At 37.8% G+C, this 22624-nt stretch overlaps 1 protein-coding gene across 1 annotated transcript in view; it reads right to left on the bottom strand.

The window, feature by feature from the left end:
• The window catches only part of LOC108716156 (proto-oncogene tyrosine-protein kinase ROS-like), an 88373-nt gene that overhangs the window by 52104 nt on the left and 13645 nt on the right, over positions 1 to 22624 (bottom strand). Inside the window, exons 4-18 of the mRNA XM_041562973.1 lie at positions 22291 to 22426; positions 21824 to 22031; positions 19845 to 19921; positions 18567 to 18686; positions 17412 to 17596; positions 14268 to 14365; positions 11543 to 12060; positions 10617 to 10826; positions 10079 to 10189; positions 9593 to 9768; positions 7922 to 8113; positions 6514 to 6614; positions 6087 to 6307; positions 5399 to 5562; positions 4939 to 5104 (exon numbers count right to left, since the gene is read on the bottom strand). Of these exons, the coding sequence (XP_041418907.1) occupies positions 4939 to 5104; positions 5399 to 5562; positions 6087 to 6307; positions 6514 to 6614; positions 7922 to 8113; positions 9593 to 9768; positions 10079 to 10189; positions 10617 to 10826; positions 11543 to 12060; positions 14268 to 14365; positions 17412 to 17596; positions 18567 to 18686; positions 19845 to 19921; positions 21824 to 22031; positions 22291 to 22426 (2683 nt within the window). The remainder of the gene's footprint in view (positions 1 to 4938; positions 5105 to 5398; positions 5563 to 6086; positions 6308 to 6513; positions 6615 to 7921; positions 8114 to 9592; positions 9769 to 10078; positions 10190 to 10616; positions 10827 to 11542; positions 12061 to 14267; positions 14366 to 17411; positions 17597 to 18566; positions 18687 to 19844; positions 19922 to 21823; positions 22032 to 22290; positions 22427 to 22624) is intronic.

The raw sequence follows: 22624 nt of genomic DNA, 5'->3' as shown, positions 1-22624 counted from the left end.
GCTGCGCAGCAAACAGACTTGCGAATGAAAGTGCTGAAACAGGCCAGAGCAGATGACAGTATTAATGCTACAGCTGCCCAAAAGCCAGCACTTCTAAGCACCATAAAGCCCAGCATAGCACGATATCCTAACTACTCCAGAAGCCCTGAAAAGTGTAAGTATTGTGGCAGCACACACAACCGGGGGAGAGCGCAATGCCCAGCTTTTGGCAAGACTTGCCGACTTTGCGGCACCCTCAACCACTTTGCAGCAGTGTGCCTTAAAGCAAAACATGACCAGCGTCAGCTACATACAGTTGCCGATCAAGCGGAGCTTGAATGGGAGGTGGACAAGGAGGACAATGGACATATATACACTGCCAGTACTATGGGCCCACCCAGCTCCCGAGGAAAAAAGTGGTTTGTCAACCTTCAGCTCCATGGCATCCGACAACGTTGCCAGCTGGACTCAGGAGCAACATGCAACGTCATGAGCCTTCATGATAAACACAAGATAGCACCCAAGGTAAGACTAGTACCTAGCCAGACCAGACTCAAGCTGTATTCGGGGGAGGTGATGAAGTCATTGGGCCTTTTTCGTACGGAATGCTTCATAAAGGGTCTACGCCACAGACTGGAATTCGAAATAGTCCAAGCAAGCCAGAACCCGCTCCTATCGGGCTCAACATGTGAACGTTTGGGTCTAATGCGCATTACTATTCCAGACGAACTCCACAATCTGGAAAGCCATACCACAGGGGTGCTAACTGAGCACCAGCTTACCAGCACATACCATGATGTGTACAATAGTCCGATAGAGTCTCTACCGGGGGAAGTGCACTTTGACCTAGATCGAACTGTCACACCAGTACAATGCTCACCACGCAATGTTCCAGTCGCACTGAGGGAAGCTGTAAAGGCCCAGCTGGACAAACATATACAGGATGGGAACCTAGCCCCAGTGACTGAACCCACAGACTGGATAAGCAACATGGTTATAGTCAAAAAAGCTGACAAAATCAGAATCTGCATTGACCCAAGGGCATTGAACAAAGCGCTGAAAAGATCCCACTATATAATGCCAACACTTGAAGATGTCCTCTATAAACTGCCCAAAGCCCGTACTTTCTCATTGGTGGATGCCCGGGATGCATTCCTACAAATCAAATTGGACACTGAGAGCAGCTTTCTTACTACCTTCTGGACACCCTGGGGGCGAATGCGCTGGCTCAAACTACCCTTCGGTGTGTCTGTAGCCCCAGAGGTGTATCAAAGAAAACAACATGAACTACTAGCCGGCTTGCGAGGTGTGGAGCCAATTGCAGATGATATACTAATAGTGGGTTGTGGAGACTCACTAGAAGAGGCCACTCGCGACCACGATGCCAACATGATTGCCCTTATGAACCGCTGCAGAGAAGTGAAACTGAGACTGAGCATCAAGAAGCTACAGTTTAAACTTAATGAGGTCCGCTTCCATGGTCATATACTATCAGCAGAGGGGTTAAAGCCAGATCCTGAGAAGGTGAGGGCAATAAAAGACATGCCTGCTCCAACCGATTCAAAGGGAGTGCAAAGGTTCATCGGATTCGTCACATACCTGTCAAAATTCATGCCCCGCCTTTCAGCGGTGTGCGAGCCCTTGCGCAGGCTCGTGGATAAAGACATGCCATGGCACTGGCTGCCAAAGCACCAGGAAGCAGTTGATGAGGTCAAGCGACTAATTACCACAGCACCGGTACTAAGATACTATGACATTAGCAAGCCCATTACAGTTCAAAGTGACTCCAGTCAGAATGGCCTCGGATGCTGCCTATTGCAAGATGGACAACCTGTAGCATTTGCTTCCAGAGCCCTCACTGCAACTGAGCAGAATTACGCTCAGATCGAGAAAGAATGCCTAAGCATTGTGTTTGCCTGCCACCGTTTCCACAGTTATTTGTACGGTCGGGGAAACATCACGGTTGAAACAGACCACAAACCGCTAGTCGCGATATTCAACAAACCTTTGCTTAGTGCCCCAAAACGACTTCAAAGCATGCTACTCTCGCTCCAAAACTATGCTCTGGAGGTGACCTATAAACCGGGCCCATATATGTATGTCAGTGATACACTGAGCAGAGCCACAGCACGCTGGCACGAAGCGGACGCACCTCATGCCCAGCATTCAGTCTGCAGCATGTACCGCGAAGAGCTCGACATAGAGGGCATAAACCAGGCCGACTATTTAAATGTCACGCATCAGCGTCTGTCGCAGATCAGGGAGTCCTCTGAGCAAGATGAACACCTCAAATCAGTTGTGCTCAACGGATGGCCTGATTCAAGGGCAGAGACACCTGTGGCTATTAGAGAGTATTGGAACTACCGGGATGAAATAAGCTTACAGGAAGGGGTGTTCTTCAAGGGCCAATGCATTATCATTCCAAAGCAACTACGTGCAGAGATGCTACGTCGCATTCATTGGAGCCATATAGGTGGTGAGGCATGCTTCAGGCAGGCTAGAGAAACACTGTTTTGGCCGAATATGCATGGGGAGATTAAAGACTATGTAGAACAGTGCACTGTGTGTAACGAATATGCACACGAACAACAAAAAGAGACTATGATGTCACATCCCCTCCCTACACGGCCATGGCAGATTCTGAGTATGGACATATTCAACTACGCTGGCAAGGATTTTCTGCTTATCGTCGATCACTATTCAGATTTTTGGGAAATAGAACTGCTGCCTGACCTGTCGGCAGACACCACCATTAAGAGATGCAAGGCTCAACTTGCCAGGTATGGCCAACCCGACCGAGTCGTCACGGACAATGGTCCACAATTTGCTTGTGCTCTGTTCACCAAGTTCTCTCAGGAATGGGGTTTTGAGCATGTTACTTCGTCACCAATGTACCCTAAAGCTAACGGTAAAGCAGAATCGGCAGTGAAAATTGTTAAAGGCCTGTGCAGGCGAGCAAAAAGTGCAGGAGACGACCCATGGAAATCAATCTTGCTGTGGAGAAATACGCCAACAATTGGCATGGACACTAGCCCCGCACAACGCCTAATGGCCCGCAGGCTGAAAACTCCCCTCCCAGTGACTGACACACTACTGGAACCTTGCGGTGCATCAGAAGTTCCTGGCAAGCTGCATTTCAAACGGCAAGTGGCAAAACTTGCATATGATAAAACGGCCAGGGACCTTCCGGCACTAAATGTGGGGCAAAATATAAGAATGAAGCCTCTTCCAGGTGACAGGACTGGCATATGGAGACTAGGAACTTGCCTCCAACAAACAGACCCTCGCTCCTATCTGGTTGAGGTGGAGGGTACACTGTACAGGTGCAATCGAGTGGACCTCAGGCCAGCAGAGCGAGTGGACCTCAGGCCAGCAGAGCCCAGTCCTAGCAAGCCTGCAGTAACAGAATCCAGTGAAACGCCGAGACTAGAAGTGGAGGCCACAGTGGAGAGCCAGTCTGAGCACTTGCCTGCAATGGACTGCACATCGGCCTCACAGCCTGAGAGTGAGTCTGAGATCCCGCGTTACTCACGCAGTGGCAGGCGAATTCAGCCACCAAAAAGACTTAACCTTTAAATAGTTTTCAAACAGTCATGTTTGGTTATCTTTGAAAAAAGTTACATATGTGCATATTATTTAAGTACAGTAGGGCAAATAACGTTACTACTTGAAGGCTTGAAATATTGTTTAAATATGTTAGATTATACAGTTAGAAAAGGGAGATGTTAAGGGGTTATGCTGTCACCTAGTGGCAGACCGTATATTAGCACAGGATGTGTTTTGTATTCCTAGCACAGGAAGTGATAAAGCTGTGACAGACATGTTATGTATTGTGAGATCTGCACTGCAGCATGATTAAACAGCAGCTCTGAGTGGACCTGCACAGTCTCTGCATTATTGAACAGAACCACTGCAAACACTTACATGTGGTTTGTTTGGTATGTTTGTTTGCACTGTGAATCATACAATCCCAGGGGGCTGCCCTTATTTTTTAAATGACAATTTTCTATTTAGGATTACCCAATGGCACATACTACTAAAAAAGTATATTATTATGAAAATGGTTTATTTAAATGAAGCAGGGTTTTACATTTGAGCTGTTTTATGCAATATCTTTTTATAGAGACCTACATTGTTTGGGCTATAGGGTATAGTTTTCCTTTAAGTCTACTAAAAATCATTTAAACATTAATTAAATCCAGCAGGATTACTTTGCCTCCAATAAGGATTAATTATATCTTAGTAGGGATCAAGTAAAAAGTACTGTTTCATTAGGAGCTTCCTAGATAATGGGTTTCTAGATAACAGATCCTATACCTGTACTATATTTTCCTCAATGGAAGCAGCAGTAGTAAGTGGTGAATACTAGGAACACAGATATAAAAACCATGCTGAATGTTCCTGTCCTGCAGTCATATTATCCTAGATCACCATCTAGTGGTATTTCTGCGGAAATATATTTTATGTGTATCGTAAGAAAGAAATTATACTGATAACTAATATTTCATTTGGCAGTTGTTTTCCATTATCCATCTTTCGCAGGCCTGTAAAGCATATACTGAAAGTCTAATTTTAAATATGCTGTGCTTTAGATACACTAAAATAAACTTGCCACTTCAACCCAGATTTGAATGAATGATTTGAATGAATTAATTTTCTGAATTTCTTTATTTGTAAACGGGAAATTTAAGGTGAAATCACAGATATAAACTTATTCTCTGTTACATTTGTATCTGTTGGATGGATAGATACAAAATTGACTACTTAACAATTATTTTGGACCTTATGGCACATTATACAGTATAACTTATTACATCAGTACAAAGAGGTAAAACTGGAGCTTTAGAAATCTTACTTTAGGGATTTTACACAGCCACTGCCCCTTAATTGCAGTAGTTGTTACACTAATATGGTTTTATTAATGAACTACTTAACTTCATTATCTAGTTAACTAGTTACCTCCTTCTGGTGAACGTAGGATTAGCAAAGTGGTGGGACCTCTTCCCCAGAATGTATATGGTGTTATAGCAAAGTCAAATTCTTCATAAGGCCCCAGTCCTCCTACTGTGTAGGAATAATTGATAAAGCCTTCTGGTGTAAGGCAGCCTCCATCAGCTGTGGCATGCTGAAAAATTAAAGCAGGTTAGTTTAGTAAGTTATTGAAATTGGCTAGTTCTGCTATTTTGTTTCTGCAAAACAATGTATTGAACTACTGCCCACTGAACCACTAGTTATGAATAGTGATGGGCGAACTTTTCCCCCGAAAAATTAGCAAAACGCATTGAAGTCAATGGGCATCTCTTTGACACTTACTGTAGCTCTTAATGTTTAATGCATCTGTACTATATTTGCATCTATTATTGTAATGACCCCATGTTTGTTCTCTTAATTTACTGTTTCGATAGTAATACATACATACCAGTTGACTCAGTTTGTTGGACTCAACACAATAGAATATAGTGCCAATGTCTACATTGTCTGGTCTCTCCCACAGGACAACAAAACTTGAATAATTGCCACTAATTTTCACTGAAGAACTTGGAATCCCATCAGGAATTACACTGGGGATGTATGAAAAATTTCCTGCACATAAAAAAAAGTATTTTTGTTCCTTAGTATATCAGCCTTAGTTTTTTGCAATTCCTTGGGTTTATTCCAAAACCTTTCTCATTCCAGGCAAATTTGGGACTTTTTGGATTCAAACTTTACTTTGCTATTGAGTATTTATTAAGTTATAACAGTTTAAAGCAAATTAATGTTACCCTAAAACTCATCCTAACTAATACTTAATTCTTTGACTGTCCCAATTTGAAAGTTTGGAAAAATCTGGCAAAGGGGTTAACCTAGGGCAAACAATCTATTGTTGATATATAGTGGTCATGAAATTATTGTTTCAATGTGTGAATATACACACATTGTCTCTTCTACCAAAACATTTGCACCTCAAAATAAATTTGATTTTGCCTTATAAAAAGCCTTGGAGAATTATCTTACCAATCGTGATATTGTACTGAAACCAGTACTATGCTTATGCAAAGGAACTGCCATTTGCTTATACTTAAACATATAGAAGGAATTATCATTAAAAGATGCTTCTTGTTTCTTACCTGGTAATGGCTTGAGAGAACTATGAATTAAAGTAAATGCTGTAAATTCTGCAGGTTGGGAGAAAGGCATGCATGCAGGTTGGCTGATTTCTTGCACTGTTATGTATTTCTTCCCATTAATCCAAAATAAACGATCACTGTAAAATGTCAGAGCATGCTGGGAAATTTCAGAAGTGCTCCATGAGGCAAATTCTATGACTTTAGCAACATCATTAGTCGATCTGTGGTATAATAAGCCAGTGTCAGAGGTTAGGTATAGTCAAATACATATTAAAGAGAAATAATGCTTTACTCTCACTTGGAAAACACAGCTGCTAGCGTCCATTAGAGAAAATAGATATACTAATATTCAACAAAATATTAAACTTAAAGATGAACATGCATGAGTGTGCATATAAGAAATAGCATTTAGAGCACATTCCCTTACCTATCTTTGCGAAGACCTGATTTGTACAAGTTTAATTTTAGTCCATCCTTCACAATCCAGTAAAGATGATCGTATTTGATATCCAAAGTTAGGGAGACTACCTGTTTAAAAATATAAACATGATAGCATTAGACAGCTAGATAGATAGATAGATAGATAGATAGATAGATAGATAGATAGATAGATAGATAGATAGATAGATAGATAGATAGATGATAGATGATAGATAGTTATATTGAGTAGGTACTTTTTTTAAAAAAAAAAAGATTGGAAATATGGCATCATTTTGAACATCCCAGCAAGTATGGCCATATTAAAATTAGCAATTGTGCTAATTAATGTAAATGAGTTACTAGGCACACACATACAGGTATGAGGGCATCATATATGTACTTTATGCCTACCAATGAATAGATGTAAAATTCATGACTTTCTTTGGCCATTGTGCTCCTGTAACCTATATAATTGCATCTACATAAATTTAAAAAATACGGGGGCTCACATTCTTTCCAGAATTTAGGGCATCTTATTGCTAACAGCCACAAGTTTTGCACCAGTGTTTCTGAGCCTTGCAGCTCACAGAATTTTGCACCTTTGTGTAGCAGGTTCATTTATTCTGGAATGCTTGATAAAATGCACTGTTGTGGGAAAGACATATCAGACTTTTCAAAGTTTTTTGGATATAGCACTTTATCCTCAATTGTAAATAAGGCCCACAACTTTTAAGCACCAGTGGCCGAACTACAGAGGGAGCAGGGGGTGCAATTGTGCCAGGGCCGCTGGCAGTTCTCGTAAGTGCGTATGCCCCGTAAGGGGGTGGGGGGCCCGGCTGCACGGTCTGCACCTGGGCCCGACACTTTGTAGTTACGTTACTGTTAAGCAAAATAGAGTTAAAAAACATGGAAAGCCCAAATACTCTTACTCTGTATATCTACAGGGCATAGTTCCTACACCACATCATTTTCACTGCATAATTTCGCTCATATCACAAGAAAAGTTGCTTTTTATAAAAACAATTCTCATGTTCCACCCGTTTTCTCTGAATCACATCATCAGTGACTACTGACCCTGCCACTGACCACTCTTTTAAAGGTTTTTTAATTGTAACTTTATTTATTAACTGAATTTCAGATGTGCAATTTGACAATTTGCTCTATCGTGCTGTGTTCTACATACGTCCCAGTTCATTGCGTAAAATTGACGGTCTTGGTCTGAGTCCCAGACTGAAGATTTATGGGAAATTGTGATGGGACTAGCTCTGTGTTATTTTCAGAAGGATGCTAGTATGCATGAAAATGAATGTGACTTCAGGTGATTCAAGAGCACTTCAGACCATATTGTAATTAGGCTTTTCATGAAAGACATGTTTAACGAGATGTAGTGCTTAATTCTGTATTGCAAAGATTACCTGCTTCTTGGAGAATAGTGTAATGTTTTGGAAAAGCATGTGGTTCTGCCCACTTAGCCTACTACTCTCCACACTGAAGTCAGTGCTCCAATAAAGGAAAGCATTAACTGAATCCACTGCCATGTCATTTACTCGATATTGAGCCATTGCCACAGTTTCAGTGCCAGCAGTGGCCAAATGTTTTCTATAAACCTGTTGGCACAAAAAGAGGCATGTAAATAATAGTCAAGAACAATGAATTCACTCATTTCATAACTAGTGATGGGCAAATTTCTCCCATTTTGCTTCATCAAAAAATTTGCCAATTTCCTGAGGAATTCGCAAAATGGCAAAAAATCCGCAAAACGTGACAACGACAATTCCGACACCCATTAAAGTCAATGGGCGGCTAGAATTGCCGCCGGCGTCTGAATTGTCGCCGGTGTCAAATATATTTTTCACTGCAATTTCGCAAGTTTAATCGCCGGCGGCGGAACGTGGAAATTTGCCGCGAACTGGCACCTTGTGAATAAACTCGCCCATCACTATTCATAACTTTACTCTCTTGATTTTGTAGTAAATATTATTTTGTATTTATATAACTCCATATCTTCCTGTTTCTAATAGAGCACACTCATCTTAATATTTTGTTTTGTTTTAGTTAAAAGGTAGCAAGAATTTGCATGTAGTGCCTAACTTCCCCTTTGAATGCACCTATACATGTGATGTACCTTTTTCCACCATTGTTCCAGGGCAGTATTTATATATAGTCACCTGTGGGCCTGTGTCTATTACTGCAGCAGCCCACAGTTTTCTGCCACTATTTATTCTACTTTTAATGTACAATATTAAGTAGGATAGGGAGCTGCACAAATTTGCTACATATATGATGACACATACAAACTGATGGACAAATAATGTGGTCTACTTAATTTAAAAAAGCCCAATCGTGCTTTATGTCTTTGCTTCTGCAATGAAAGCTTCCAAGTTTTTAGCACTAGTCTATGGGTTATTAGAACTAGAGCAATCTTTGCACCTTTTATTACAGTATCCACTTAAGTAACAGTCTTACAATACTAGTTTTCGATTCATCAACAATGAAAAGAATGCAGTTGTATTTAGGCCATTATTTTTATATAAACTCATGTATAAATATTCCCATCGATTAAATTGCGGATGGAGAAATCTATACCCGCATACTTGCAGTGAGCTTCTGATTGCTAAAATATATTTGGGAATTGGATTTACAAGAATTGGTTTTAGTATATTGCATTAAAATAATTAGAACTCAGAAGGAAATAAGAAATAACCACAAAGCATTGATTTTAAGTGGTACTGTACCTTTAGTAACTGTACTACAAAATAACATTTGTTTTAGTAAATTTTTATTATAGTACAATATAGATTTAGTGTCATTGTAATTCTATAGCTAATGAATTGCTCAGGGGGTAATGGAACTGGCAGAGCATAAAGAAAGGCATTGATCTCAAATTCTAAATTAAGTAAAAAGTATTTAGCCTGGGGGATATAATAAGACCAAATGTGGCACGGCCCCAGTAGTCATCAGCTTTGCATTTTTTATGAGATTGAAATTTATCAGTGCAATGAAGAAAACAAGGACTGTATATATTTATACTTAAATACTTTGGTAGAAATATATCATAAGTATCCATTTTAGTTTAAATCTTATACCATGGTGTTGAATTGGTCAGCCCAGTAGATGCTTTGTCCAATCCAGTCAAATGCCAGTGGTCCAGCTCTTTTTATATCAGGAATGTTTATTGCAGAGTTGCTAGAATTCATCTCCCAAATGTCAACATGTCCTGTGACATTGCTCCAGTAGAGTGTGCCATTGTAAAAATCAATGTCTTCAAAGAAGAAATAGCTATTAATAAACCTCTAAATAAGCATCTTTGCTCAGGTGTTCACATTGAGTTGGAGCTAAATGTGTGTAAGTCAATTCTTTGTAAGAAGTATAACACTCGTGTACAATTCCCTACAAAGATATGTAGTACCAATATTATTTTTTTAAAGATGGCAGCCATGGCTAAACGCTAATGCACAAATAAAAATTAAACAAATTATTCATGTGCCTTTAAGAAAAGTTATCTCAATAATGGCCTGGTCACTGTCTAATCTGTACTATCGTTATCTACAAGTTTGCTGGTACATTTTTACCTGTTATGAATCTGAATTTGTCAGAAATCAATATTTCAGGACCAAATTTGTCCAAAGGTTGCTTCCATATTCCATCAATGCCTACAGCCAGTAAAAAGGGATCTTCTTCCTCTGAAACATAAATCCATAATTCAGAACTGGCCTTCCATGTACAGTAGGTCAGTGAATCACCAAAGGCTATGGTCCACCATCTACTGTAGTCAATATATCTTTTCAGTGATGCATATTATTACAGGGCAATATTTTGTATATATTAAAAAAAATGTATAAAAACATCCTGAATAGAATCGAACTAGGGCCCAGTTATTAAATATGTAGTCAGCAATGCATCTGCTCTGTGTAAACGCACTGCTGGTTCAATGCTTGGTTATCCTTGAGGTTGTAGGTAAGCATAGTCTGCTCAACTGTTATTTATCTGACCACAGGTCCTTTGAGTTTCCCATTTGCTTCCTTATATTTCCTGTGCATGTTTCCTGTTTATTTCCCTAGTCCTGGTTTTTATCCTGCCCGTTTCCCTTTCTGAGTCCTTTTAACTCACCTAAATGCAGAGTGGTCCCACTGATAGCCGTTGTCCATTGACTTTTCCCGGCAGGAGATGAAGCTTGTATAATAACTTCATATTTAGTAGACACATTTAGTTTGTTCACTGTTAACTCAGTAGAAGAAATATTATAGAAAATCTGTTCCATTTTAAGGTTGTTTTCAGATACATTAACAGTATATCTCCATTCTTGCCAAGCAGCTGGACCTTAAATATGGGGGGGGGAATTGTACATTATATTATTAGTCTTACATGATGCCATAACTGTGAGATTAAAGGACAGGGAAGTAGGTAGAAATGTTGTATATTATGTTTTAGGCTTCTGTACCAGCCCAAGGCAATCACAGCCCTAAAAAGATGCCCCAGTAGCTCCCCATTTTCTTTTCTACTGATTCATTGCACATGCTCTGTGCTGCTGTCACTTACTGAGCTTAGGGACCCACTCATAATAAACATTATACATAGAATTTAAATGTCACAGTATAATGCTGATTAGTCATTAATATGAATAATTACTACAGGGCAGCACAGAAACCAGTGCAATTAGCATCAGAATTTAATAGTCAGCCCTGTAGTATCAGCTTATATTACAGACCAACCGCATTTTCTGCTGGATAATTTATGACTACCCCTAAGCATAGCTTCTCAACAGCTACTCAGAGCCCACTGAGCATGTGAGTGTCGCAGACACTTTCCAAGATGGTGACTCCCTGTGAGAAGTTTGAAGTCCTGGATCATTGCTGCTATTGACAAGCTGAAACTTTAGGCTGGTGCAATAAGTTCAGTATATAAAACATGGGATTTGTAGCCCAATTCATTTTTAGGGTTTAGTTGTCCTTTACGACAACATTATTCCATGAATGTGGCATTTACATTTATGTTTATACAAAGTAAGAGAGAAATTACAGAGAATAAATGCTTACTAGATTCTATAGTAGGCTTTGGTGGCTTCCACAAAATTGTGGCAGACTGTGTACCAAACAAGACCATCACTTGCTCAGGCTCACTTGGGACAGGAAAAGGTTGTGTGGACTCTCCATACAAGACAAATTTGTCGTAATCTGTATATATTGGTCCTGCAAGATCACAGGTTACTAAGTATTCATTATACCAATACCTATCAAAATAAAAATCTTCAGAAAACACAGATTTCCCATCTGTGAACATGACTGTATTGTTCAAAAAAATAAAACTTCTTATTTCTTCAAATGAATTCTTTGGTATTTCCCTTAGGAGCTGAGCATCAGAACCATCCAGATAGGCAGATACAATGGAAATAAATGTTTCACTGCTGGTATAAACCACTCTCTTTGACTGAGCATTAATTACAAAATCTTGAATCCCATTTTTCATTACTATATGGTTTGTTAAATTGTTCTCTATGGAATATTGTGGTAGAATAATTCTGTGAATTCCATCTTCAAGAAGAAAAAAGAGATATCTGTGAGAAAAATATTAATCATAGCATTAAATTAGCACTGTGAAAAACATAACTTTTACATCTTAATATATAACAAGTGCATATAAGAAGAAAGAGAGAATATTTTCTTGATAATTTACCTTGTGTAATCTATAAAATGAATCACTACTGAGATTATCTGGCCTCTGCATTGTTCCATCCACCCTGTATTGATTCAGACTCGAGTCACATGTTCACACCTGTAGCACCTGTATTGTTCACACTCATAAAGCCCTGTACTGTTCACACCTGTAGCAACTCTATTGCTCACACCCATAAAGCCCTGTACTGTTCACACCTGTAAAATCCTGTACTGTTCACACCGCAAACCCACTGAAAGTGCCACATTTTTCACCTGTTTACATCAAGGGTTGGATTTCCTTGCCAGCCACTCCTAGGCTGCACCCCTAATCCATGCGGTCCTAGCGCATTCACTGCCCCCACTCCATGTGCATGCACCGGAACACTGAGGAGCTGCGCGTCCCCAGTGCTCCTCAAAAAGCAGCTTGGCAGCATACCACTCCTCATATTTTGCCGCCCTAAGCCTGTTCACATTTTATACAAACTGCTGGAGGTGCACCAGCATTGTGTCACTGTATGTAGCACAGCATGAAATGTTCATCTTAAAGTGCTCCTGATAGATTTCCATGTATCCTGTGTGTGCCATACTTTGCTTGTCCTAAATTCCCTGTGTGCGCCATACTCTACCTTCTCTGCCTGTGGGACGTGAGCCTGGTAGGGTTTGTTATCATTTGGAAATTGTTTGGTGATGGATGGGTGATATCCCTGCAGTGAGCAGAAAAACTCACACACTTTCTATTCATTTCCAAGTGTAAGTGTGAATGTAAAGATAAAGTAAGAAACAAACAAATATCTCAAATAGAGCTCTGATAAAAAGCAGCCGGACTTGAAACCCACCTCCCAGAGTTTTCCCGGTTAATTTAAATACTGTGCAGCTGCAGGTAGAGAAGAACATTAAGTCCAATGCATTTCTCCTGGATACCTCCATATTGGACAAAACCCAATTATCATCTACTGGCTTTTCAAAGAATGACATAGTCAACAACATATGTATACTGAAGTACTATTGCATCCAAATGAAAAAGGACAAGAAATATATATAGACTAACGGTGACATGACATGCATAGAAAGATCTCAGACAGCTAAGCCAGCATTTTTTAAAACATTTTTTATATCAAATTTACTTCTACCTTTCTCACTCAGTTCCCATCAATCCTATGAACACATAAATTTATCCTAGAAAAACAAAACCCCAGTAAAGTATTACTGCACAGTTTTTGTTTGTTTGTAATCACACAAAAGTTCTTCAGAAAATTAGAATTTTAAGGTTTTAATACCTTTATTCGGATTCGTTCGAATGCGTTTTTATTTGTTTGTGATTTGATATTAGAATTTTTTAATAAATACATAAGTAGACATTCATGCTTTTTAGCCATGGAGCAAAAAACCTCTGAGGGTAAGGACGCATTGGGCTTTCGGGGAGATTTAGTCGCCTGGCGACTAATCACCTCGTCTTTGCAGCGACCAATGAATGATTTTTCATTTTAGCCAGCGCAGAGTGAGGGAAGGCGTTCAGGGAGATTGGTCGCCGCAATGACAAGGCTATTAGTCGCCAGGCGACTACACAAATTTGAATTCTGATAAAAAGGCCTTACATGCAGGGCCGTAACTAGGGGTAGGCAGAGTAGGCACGTGCCTAGGGCGCAAAGCTGGGAGGGCGCCAGGCACGTACCTCCTCTGCTGCCTACCCCAAGTCCGATTCCCTTCTCTTGCTGACTCTATGTGTTTTTCGCGATTTGTGAGCTTCTGCGCATGCGCAAATTTGCGCATGCGTACGCGAGCACAAATTTGCGCATGCGCACGCGTGCTAATTCGTGCAGGCACACACTAAACAGGCGCCGCGGCCTCCGGGCCTGCCTAGGGCACCTGCCCAGCGTGGCCCGGCACTGCTTACATGCAAACTGGGCTAGGGCATTTAGACAGCCCCTAGATTACAAGAGTACTTAATTTTAGTATGCAAACAGAAGCAGACATCTGCATAACTGCATACCACATTTGGCAAGTAGTTAGGAACTGTGAAAAAGATATGCCTGCACTGCATTCTTCTCTCTGCATATCACAAGCAAAGTTGAACATGCTGTAAAACGTATTTTAAACTATTACTTACCCATTAAATGGATCAGCCAACATTTTAATGGGATTCATTTCAGCTGATAATCCAATCTTCTTAGCTGCTGTACATTTTTTCAATTCACAGTTGTACACCTAAAAAACATATACCGGGAGTCCTCCCTTGTTTAGGTGATTTAGTTGGTTTAATTTCAAGTGACAATTACTTACAAAAGCAGAACTATCATCAAAAAACGATCAGCATGACCTATAGGTAACTTTTAGGGTCATACTGTATTTATCAAGGGTCTAATTTAGAATTGAAAAAACTTCTAAATTTGAATTCAAAAAGACCACACAAAATGAAGTTGAAGTTTTTTTTTGGTCTAATAGGTCCATTTTCGATCGAATATGTCCGTATTCGGCCGAATTTGAATAGTTCCAATTGGAGTTTAGATTCGAAGTTTTTCCCAAAAAGCCTTCGATTTTTCAAAGTCCACCAATTGACTCCAAATAGGTTCTAGGAGGTCCCCCATAGGCTAAACAGCAATTTGGCAGCTTTTAGATGGCGAATGGTCCAAGTCGAATTTTTAAAGAGACAGTACGTCATAAATTTAGATATTCGAATTTTCAATTTTTTTTCAAATTCAAATCGAATTTGGACTATTCCTTAGTCGAAGTACACAAAAAGTAGCTGCTCAAAATTATACACTTGCAATAACATTATAATGGACAGGAGTTAAAGGGGAACTCCACAAAAACATAACTTAAGCTTTTCGAAAAGTAAACAAAATTTCAGGCAACTTTGCAAAATACATCATTTAAAAAATATGCAGACTTTTCATGATTTTTAATGGTTTCTGGTTCCCAAAGCCTAGCCCCAGCTCTTCTGCTGATCTATCTGACTACTTTGCTGAGCTGGCTGACTACTGTTACTTTGTATCAGCAAAATCCACAATTCACCCACATGTAATTTTAATAAGGAAAAGAACATCACAGTGCAATGCATTGTGGGTTATGTAGTTCATGCATGCTGTCTGTAAGCTGTGGAGATGTTGTTACAATTTGTAACATCAGTGTTTTAGTCCCTCCATCTCAGCCACGATTTCAAATGATGCAAAAAGAGAAGAACTGTTAAACAGCTGGATTGCAGCATAGAACATGGCATCTATTCATAGTTTTTGAAGAGACAGGTACCTCTATAGATAGATAAAGGGAGACTTACAGTGATCACCTTTGAAATAACTTTTAGCATGATATAGACAGTGGTATTCTAAAATAATATGCAGTAAGTCTTACATTTTTCTTTTTTGTTTTTACTTTTTGTTCATTAGTTAAGTTTGGAATTTCATCACCTACCTGGTTGCTAGGGTTTAATTTATCCTAGCAAACAGGCAGTGGTTTGAACAAAGGACTGGAAGATGAATAGAAAAGGGCATGAATATGAACATAAGTAATACAAAGTAACAATAACAATCAATGATGGGCAAATTTGTACCATTTCGATATGCCGAAAAATTTGCGAAATGTGGGAATTCGATGCAAATTTGTGCCTGGCGAATAAATTCGCACATCACTAATAACAATAAAGATAGATAACCTCAAAGAGCAATAGTTAACGTGCCCCTTTTCAAAGCTGAAAAGAAGCAGAAGAGAAAGGCAAATTATTTAAATACTATAACAATTAAAAATGAAGACCATGTTGCTACAAACAGGACATTCTATAATTTACTAAAAATAACTTAAAGTCAAACTACCCCTTTCGTCAAAGCAAACAGTCAGTGGTTTCAATTACAGAATGGAATGACAAAGCATGAACAGGAAGGGGCAGATTTATCAAGAGTTGAATTTCGAAGTAAAAAATACTTCGAAATTTGACCATCGAATTGAAATACTTTGAATTTGACTATCGAATCCGAACTTTTTTCATCGAATTTGGGTATTCTGCAGTCAAAGTAAAATCGTTCGATCGAACGATTAAATCTTTCGAATCGAACGATTTTATCGTACGATCAAAGGATTTTACTTCGACTTCAAAAAACTTAAAAAAATGCTGTAGAAGGTCCCCATAGGCTAACATAGCACTTCGGCAGGTTTAATTTGACGAAGTATTGAAGTCAAGTTTTTTTAAAGAGACAGTACTTAGATTATCGAATGGTCGAATATTCGAACTATTTTACTTCAAATCGAATTCAAAGTAAATTCGAAGTCGTACTATCCTATTCGATGGTTGAAGTATCCAAAAAATTACTTTGAATTTCAAAGTTTTATACTTCGAAAATTCCCTAGAATTCACTTCGACCCTTGATAAATCTGCCCCTAAGTAAAGCATATAATAGTGACAATAAAAATCCACCTTACAAAAGATCTGATTTCTGGCAGCAATGCACCTTTATTCCAGTAACCAGATGAGGCAGAATAGAAAGGCAATTAATTCAAATCACACAAAATATGAAAATAAGTCGAATTGTAAATTGTCTTATAATATCAATGTCTATGATTAACAAGCAAATGCTGCAGAATATATAGAAGCATAAGAGAACCCCAGCAAACACAGTCAGCAAAGTTATGTGTGCAGAAATAATCACAAAGAAGCAATACTGACCAACTACTGCAGTCTAGACTATAAGGCCAGTCTAAAAGGGCCAAAGCGCTGGAATATAGCCCCCAGCTCAAAGGGCACATGTAACAATTTCAAAAAAATATATTCCAAGGCATTCTATAAAAGTTAAAAAATGTAATTTTTATTTCACATCAAATATTAAAAAGTAGGCATACAGACCAATTGACGCCTATGAATAAGTACCGGTTGGGTTCGAAAAGCGTAAGGCGGAGCGTCAATTGGTCTGTATGCCTACTTTTTAATATTTGATGTGAAATAAAAATTTAATTTTTTAACTTTTATTGAATACCTTGGAATATATTTTTTTGAAATTGTTGCAGAAATAATCACCCTTGGTGACTGACCCATTTCTGGCATCTGGGACAAAGGGAACAGAGCCTGGGCTCAGCAGGGGTGGGTTTGGAGCTGGCACAATGTTGGGAAGCTGCACTTCAATATGCACCTCTGAAATGGGCAATATTCATAAGAACTCATATGCCAGCTAACATTTTTAAAATTATACAAGTGGAAGCATCACACGTTTCCATCTGTAAATTGGGTTGAATTAAGACATATACAAAATATTTGGAAAAAACCTACCTGCTTGTCCATGATAAAATAAATCTTGTTATGCAGCCAGTCCACAGATAAGGAACTAATAGAACTTTGGCCAGTATACAAAAGGTTAGGATCAGTTGTATTTGCCATATCATTAACTCTTTTTACCCATATATGGTTTTGCTCTGAGAAGTAGACCTCTTGTGTGTGAATGTTAATAGAAATACCTGAAAGAAGAGACTATCGTAAGATGAAAATTTCACACATATGGGATCTGTTATGCAGAATGCTCTGGGCCTGGGGTTTTCTGGACATAAGGTCTTTCGGTAATTTGGATCTTCATAGCTTAAGTCTACTAAGAAAAAATGCAAGCATTAATAAAAACCAATAGGATTGTTTTGCCTCAATAAGGATTAATTCTATCTTATTTGGGATCATGTACAAGATACTGTTTTATAATAACACTTTTTAAAAATGCGCAAAAAAGAAGCAGGCTTTAGGGTAAGGTCACACTGGGCGTTGCGGGAAGATTTAGTCACCTGGCGACTAATCAGCTTGTCTTTGCGGCGACCAATCTCCCTGAACACCTTCCTTTGTTTTCAGAAGTCGTCCAAAGTTTCCCCATGAGGCAACTTCGGGCGACTTCGGAAAACGAATCGCCGCGTGTGCTTAGCGCCGGCGATTTTTCATTTTAGCCAGCGCAAGAGTGAGGGAAAGCGTCCAGGGAGATTGCCAAAAAATCTAGTGATTCGGGAAAAAAATCCAAAAACAGTGTACAATTCAGGTTTTCACTAAATTTTATCGAGTTTTTCCGATCCAATTGAATCGTACTTTTTAACAATGAAAAATCAGATCAAATAAAATCAGATACATTCGGATTTTGATAAATAACCCCCTAAGTAATGTGTATTCTAAACAATTTTAAATGTTGTTGATTCTCTGTTTTGGAACTTACCAAGTTAAAACAAATAAAATGTCAAAAAGGTCTCACTGAATTGAATTTTCTCTTAGCAACATCTTACATTAACTACACACAGGTTTCTTTTCATTTGCAAGTAGACAGCTATCCTACTAAAGACACAAATGTGGGCCTAGTGTATATATGAAAGGATAAATAAGGCTGTTAGGGTGGCCATAAATCATGTTGTGAAAAGCCCATTGGTTAATTTAACTTGTTCTTCAAAGAGCAATTCTCACTTGTTATTCTATTCTTCATCAATAGACATTGAGCTTCACCATGTACACTGTCTTGTAGATTGTCCCTTTTGATTAGGGTGTTGTTGCTAGAAAGAAACAGCCATGGGGATTCATCTGGAACTGAACAAACAGTGATTAAAAAGAGACAACCCTGGTATACAGTATATAAGTATTATTCAGCTAATGGTATTCATTAAGAAAGATTTTACTGATTTTTCTACTGTAGTACTTTGTTTACATTTTGTCATTTCCTGCTAATCCATTTAAAGAGATATAACTGAGTATGTCCACAATGTCCCAATTTTGTGCAGTTTTAGCTTGAAGTATATTTTCCAACATTAATATTGAGTTTAGATTATTTTTTAAATATACATAAGAGGGACAAGACAGTGTCTTGTCACTTTGGGCTGTGCACAAGATTGTTATGAATATACTGAAGAAAGGTGCTGCAGAAGTTAAAGATATTTATTTATATCACCCTTATCCATACCATCTAACTAATACCTACTTCAGGGAAACCCAATACAAATATACAAATGTATAGATGTAAATTGCCTGTGAACTATGATTTTTTTTTTCAACCCATACAAAGTTGTTTAGCTGTGACAATGCTGTTTATTATCTTCAGGGCTTTGTATATACAGTACAATGTACAGTATAAATACTTTCCTATATTTAACAAATACACTATATTTAACAAATCACTGTATGCCTGCATAAAATAAATATATGTATATTTTTAAAAGTTCAGATACTGTCTGTGCATCTTTTATAAAATACTAACTGAATGAGCTCATAACAAAAAGGAAGTTTTTTTTAACATTTTATTGTATAGTTTGCAATTACAATAATATTGATGTTCATAGGTTTTCTTCTTGGCACTCAAAGTTAATTTTTTGTAGTCATCCATAATGTAACTCCTTGACTTAATATGGGCCTGTCCTTGAACAAAAGAAGAGAGTTAACTAAAGCAACCAGCCTGCTAGCCTAGTATAGGGTGATTCAGAAAATGTAATTCAGAAAAAAAAACTAAAATTAGCTCTACAGATTTATATACTGGGGGTGTAGTATTTTCAGTTGCATCCATAACATTTGCATAATAGATAAGTGTTACCATTAGTGATGAGTGAATTTTTTCGCCCCTACACTCTACTCGGTGAAAAATTGTCACGCGTCAAAAAGCATTTTTGGCAAAGCGAAACGGGTCAGATTCACCCATCACTAGTTACCACCATAGATATTAACTGTATATGAGAATATTAGAAAGTGGATCCATACTTATAGCTCTTGCAGTTGTTATATTTGCTTCTGATGCAGGTCCTTCACCTTCAGCATTAACTGCCTTAATAGAAAATCTGTTTAGGAAATAAGCATTATGTACATAATTGAATAAGATAGTTAAAATCCAAAAACTTTCTAGTTCAAATTGTTTCTGAAGTTCTGAGGATATAAGGAAGTAAAAGTGGCATGTTTTTGCACTAAGAGCTAGTCAGAGAAATCACTGGACTTCACTAATTGTATTATTTTTCTGTTGCAGCCCCTGTTTGCAGAGCCTCTTTTGGTAACATCTGCTAAATGTGTTACATAGCATAGGTATGCTATAGCATAAAGACAGTTAAAGGAGAACTAAACCCTAGAAATGAATATAACTAAAAATGCCATATTTTATATATTCAACTTATTGCGCCAGCTTAACGTTTAAGCCTCTCAATAGCAGCAATGATCCAGGACTTTAAACTTGTCACAGGGAGTCACCATCTTGAAAAGTGTCTGTGACACTCACATGCTCAGTGGGCTCTGAGCAGCTGTTGAGAAGCTAAACTTAGGGGTTGTCACAAATTATCAAGCAGAAAATGAGATTGGACTGTATTATAAGCCAATGCTACAGGGCTGATTATTAAATTCTGATGTTAATTGCACTGGTTTCTGTGATGCCATGTATGAATTATTTGTATATTTAATAATCAGCCCTATATTGTGAAATTTATATTCTATGTACTTTATATATTCTATGTGTACTGTATAGTGTGAGTTGCTTCTAAGATCAGTAAGTAACAGCAGCCCAGAACTTGTGCAGTGAATCAGCAGAAAAGAAGATGGGGAGCTTCAGGGGCATCTTTGGAGGCAAATATCTTTACTGCTAATAGGCTGTGGTTGCCTTGGGCTGGTATAGAAGCCCAAAAAATAATTCACAACATTTCTAGCCTACTTCTTTAGTTAAGCTTTAGTTCTCCTTTAAAGGGGAACTTCACTTCAAACATTTGTTATTGATAATGGGTAACATCATTTTACACATATTATTATAAATACAATTATAATACAATTATAAATACATTACTCTGATTTTAAAATTTATTTTGTAGGGTCTGTCTGTCTGTATTGTTGCATTTTATTATGTCAATAATGATTACTACATTGCTTTTTAAACAGGCCCCTTTTTTCTCTATGGCATTAAAAGTTTTTTAGTTACAGTTACATGATCTGTTAACCAATGGATAGGCTTTTTAAAAATGAATGTCTTTCCAGAAGATAGTTAATACGGTGATATTCCAGCAAGCAGTAAGAGTAAAATAAATTTTTAAGCAGATAAGAACACAAAACCCATTATTCCTTGGATATGCTTTATTTAAGTAATTGCAGTTGCAAGATAGTATTGATAACACAGGCATAATAAATGGAAAATGATGTTATCACTAGGGGTCCCAGTAATTTAGCAGGGCTCTGAGTTATGTTCAATTTCCCTATATTTTAAAGGAACTGTTCAGTATAAAATAAAAACTGGGTAAATAGATAGCATGTGCAAAATAAAAAATGTTTCTAATATAGTTAGCCAAAAATGTAATGTATAAAGTAACTGGATGTCTAACATAATAGCCATAGGGTAGAACATTTGATATTTGGGGGGGGGGGGCATGGGTCATAATTGTTTCTTTTTGAATCTGACCTGAATGCTAAGGATCAATTGTAAACTCCCGGGCAGTTATGTGCCATATTATGTCCAACTTAAAGTCATTGACTAATTCAGGGTTAGAGAGATGAAAAGCAGGAAATAATGCTCTATGTTATGTTATATTATTTTATGTTATGTTAGACATCCAGTCACTCCAGCCTTTATAAATTCAATTTTTGGCTAACTAACTATATTAGAAACTTTTTTTATTTTGCTTATCTATTTACCCAGTTTTTATTTTTACACTGAACTGTTCCTTTAAAACCCATAAATAGTCATAAAACACTTTACTCCTGAAACATATTACCTGTATGTAGTCTCTGGCTTTGTGGAGTAAAACTGAAAACTGTGCCTTCCACTGACTGACTGATACCTCTGAACATCTACAGCACTAGAAAGTATTAAATAATATGCAATAATAGGTCCATTTGGGAAAAGTGGAGGAAACCAACTGACTTCTATTATGTCACTGTTGGGACTTTCTAGCTCTTCTATGATAGGAGCACTTGCAGGAGCTGTAAAATAAATTTATACAGTCAAGGATGAAACTGTCGCAGAAGTTCCTAAATGTTAGAATATGCATGCGATTTTGAACAACAAATAACTGATAACCAGTGTTCCCTTCTGTACTTATAATGCACCCACAATTATTCCTAGCGATAATACAATTATGCTTATATCCTTGTATATTCACTAGTTATATACATATCCATTATTCATTTTGCTATCATACTTTTCAACAAGGGACTGCACCAATCGGATTTATAGTCTTACCTCCAAATGCAAGCGTCCAATATGCAGGACTTTGTTCTGAATAAAACTGTAGGCGACAAATAATCCAGACTACTCTCAACCAATATTCTACATATGGTTGTAGGTTAACTACAGTAAAGGGTGGCTCTTCAACAGTCTGTTTTCAAGAAAAAGTAATGAATTAATAATTAATTAATCATGTAATTAATTATAACACAAATTTAAACATTTTATATTGCAATTCCATAGAAATTGTATAGAAAAATAACTAACTTTAGAGCAAGAATGGTTTAATAAAAATTCAAATATAAATGAAAATGTTATAAATAAATTTAAAATGCTTGTTTTTATACAA

Source organism: Xenopus laevis, chromosome 5L, assembly GCF_017654675.1.
Source record: "Xenopus laevis strain J_2021 chromosome 5L, Xenopus_laevis_v10.1, whole genome shotgun sequence".
NCBI classification, from domain to species: Eukaryota; Metazoa; Chordata; class Amphibia; order Anura; family Pipidae; genus Xenopus; species Xenopus laevis.
This window is presented reverse-complemented; position numbering and strand designations above follow the sequence as displayed.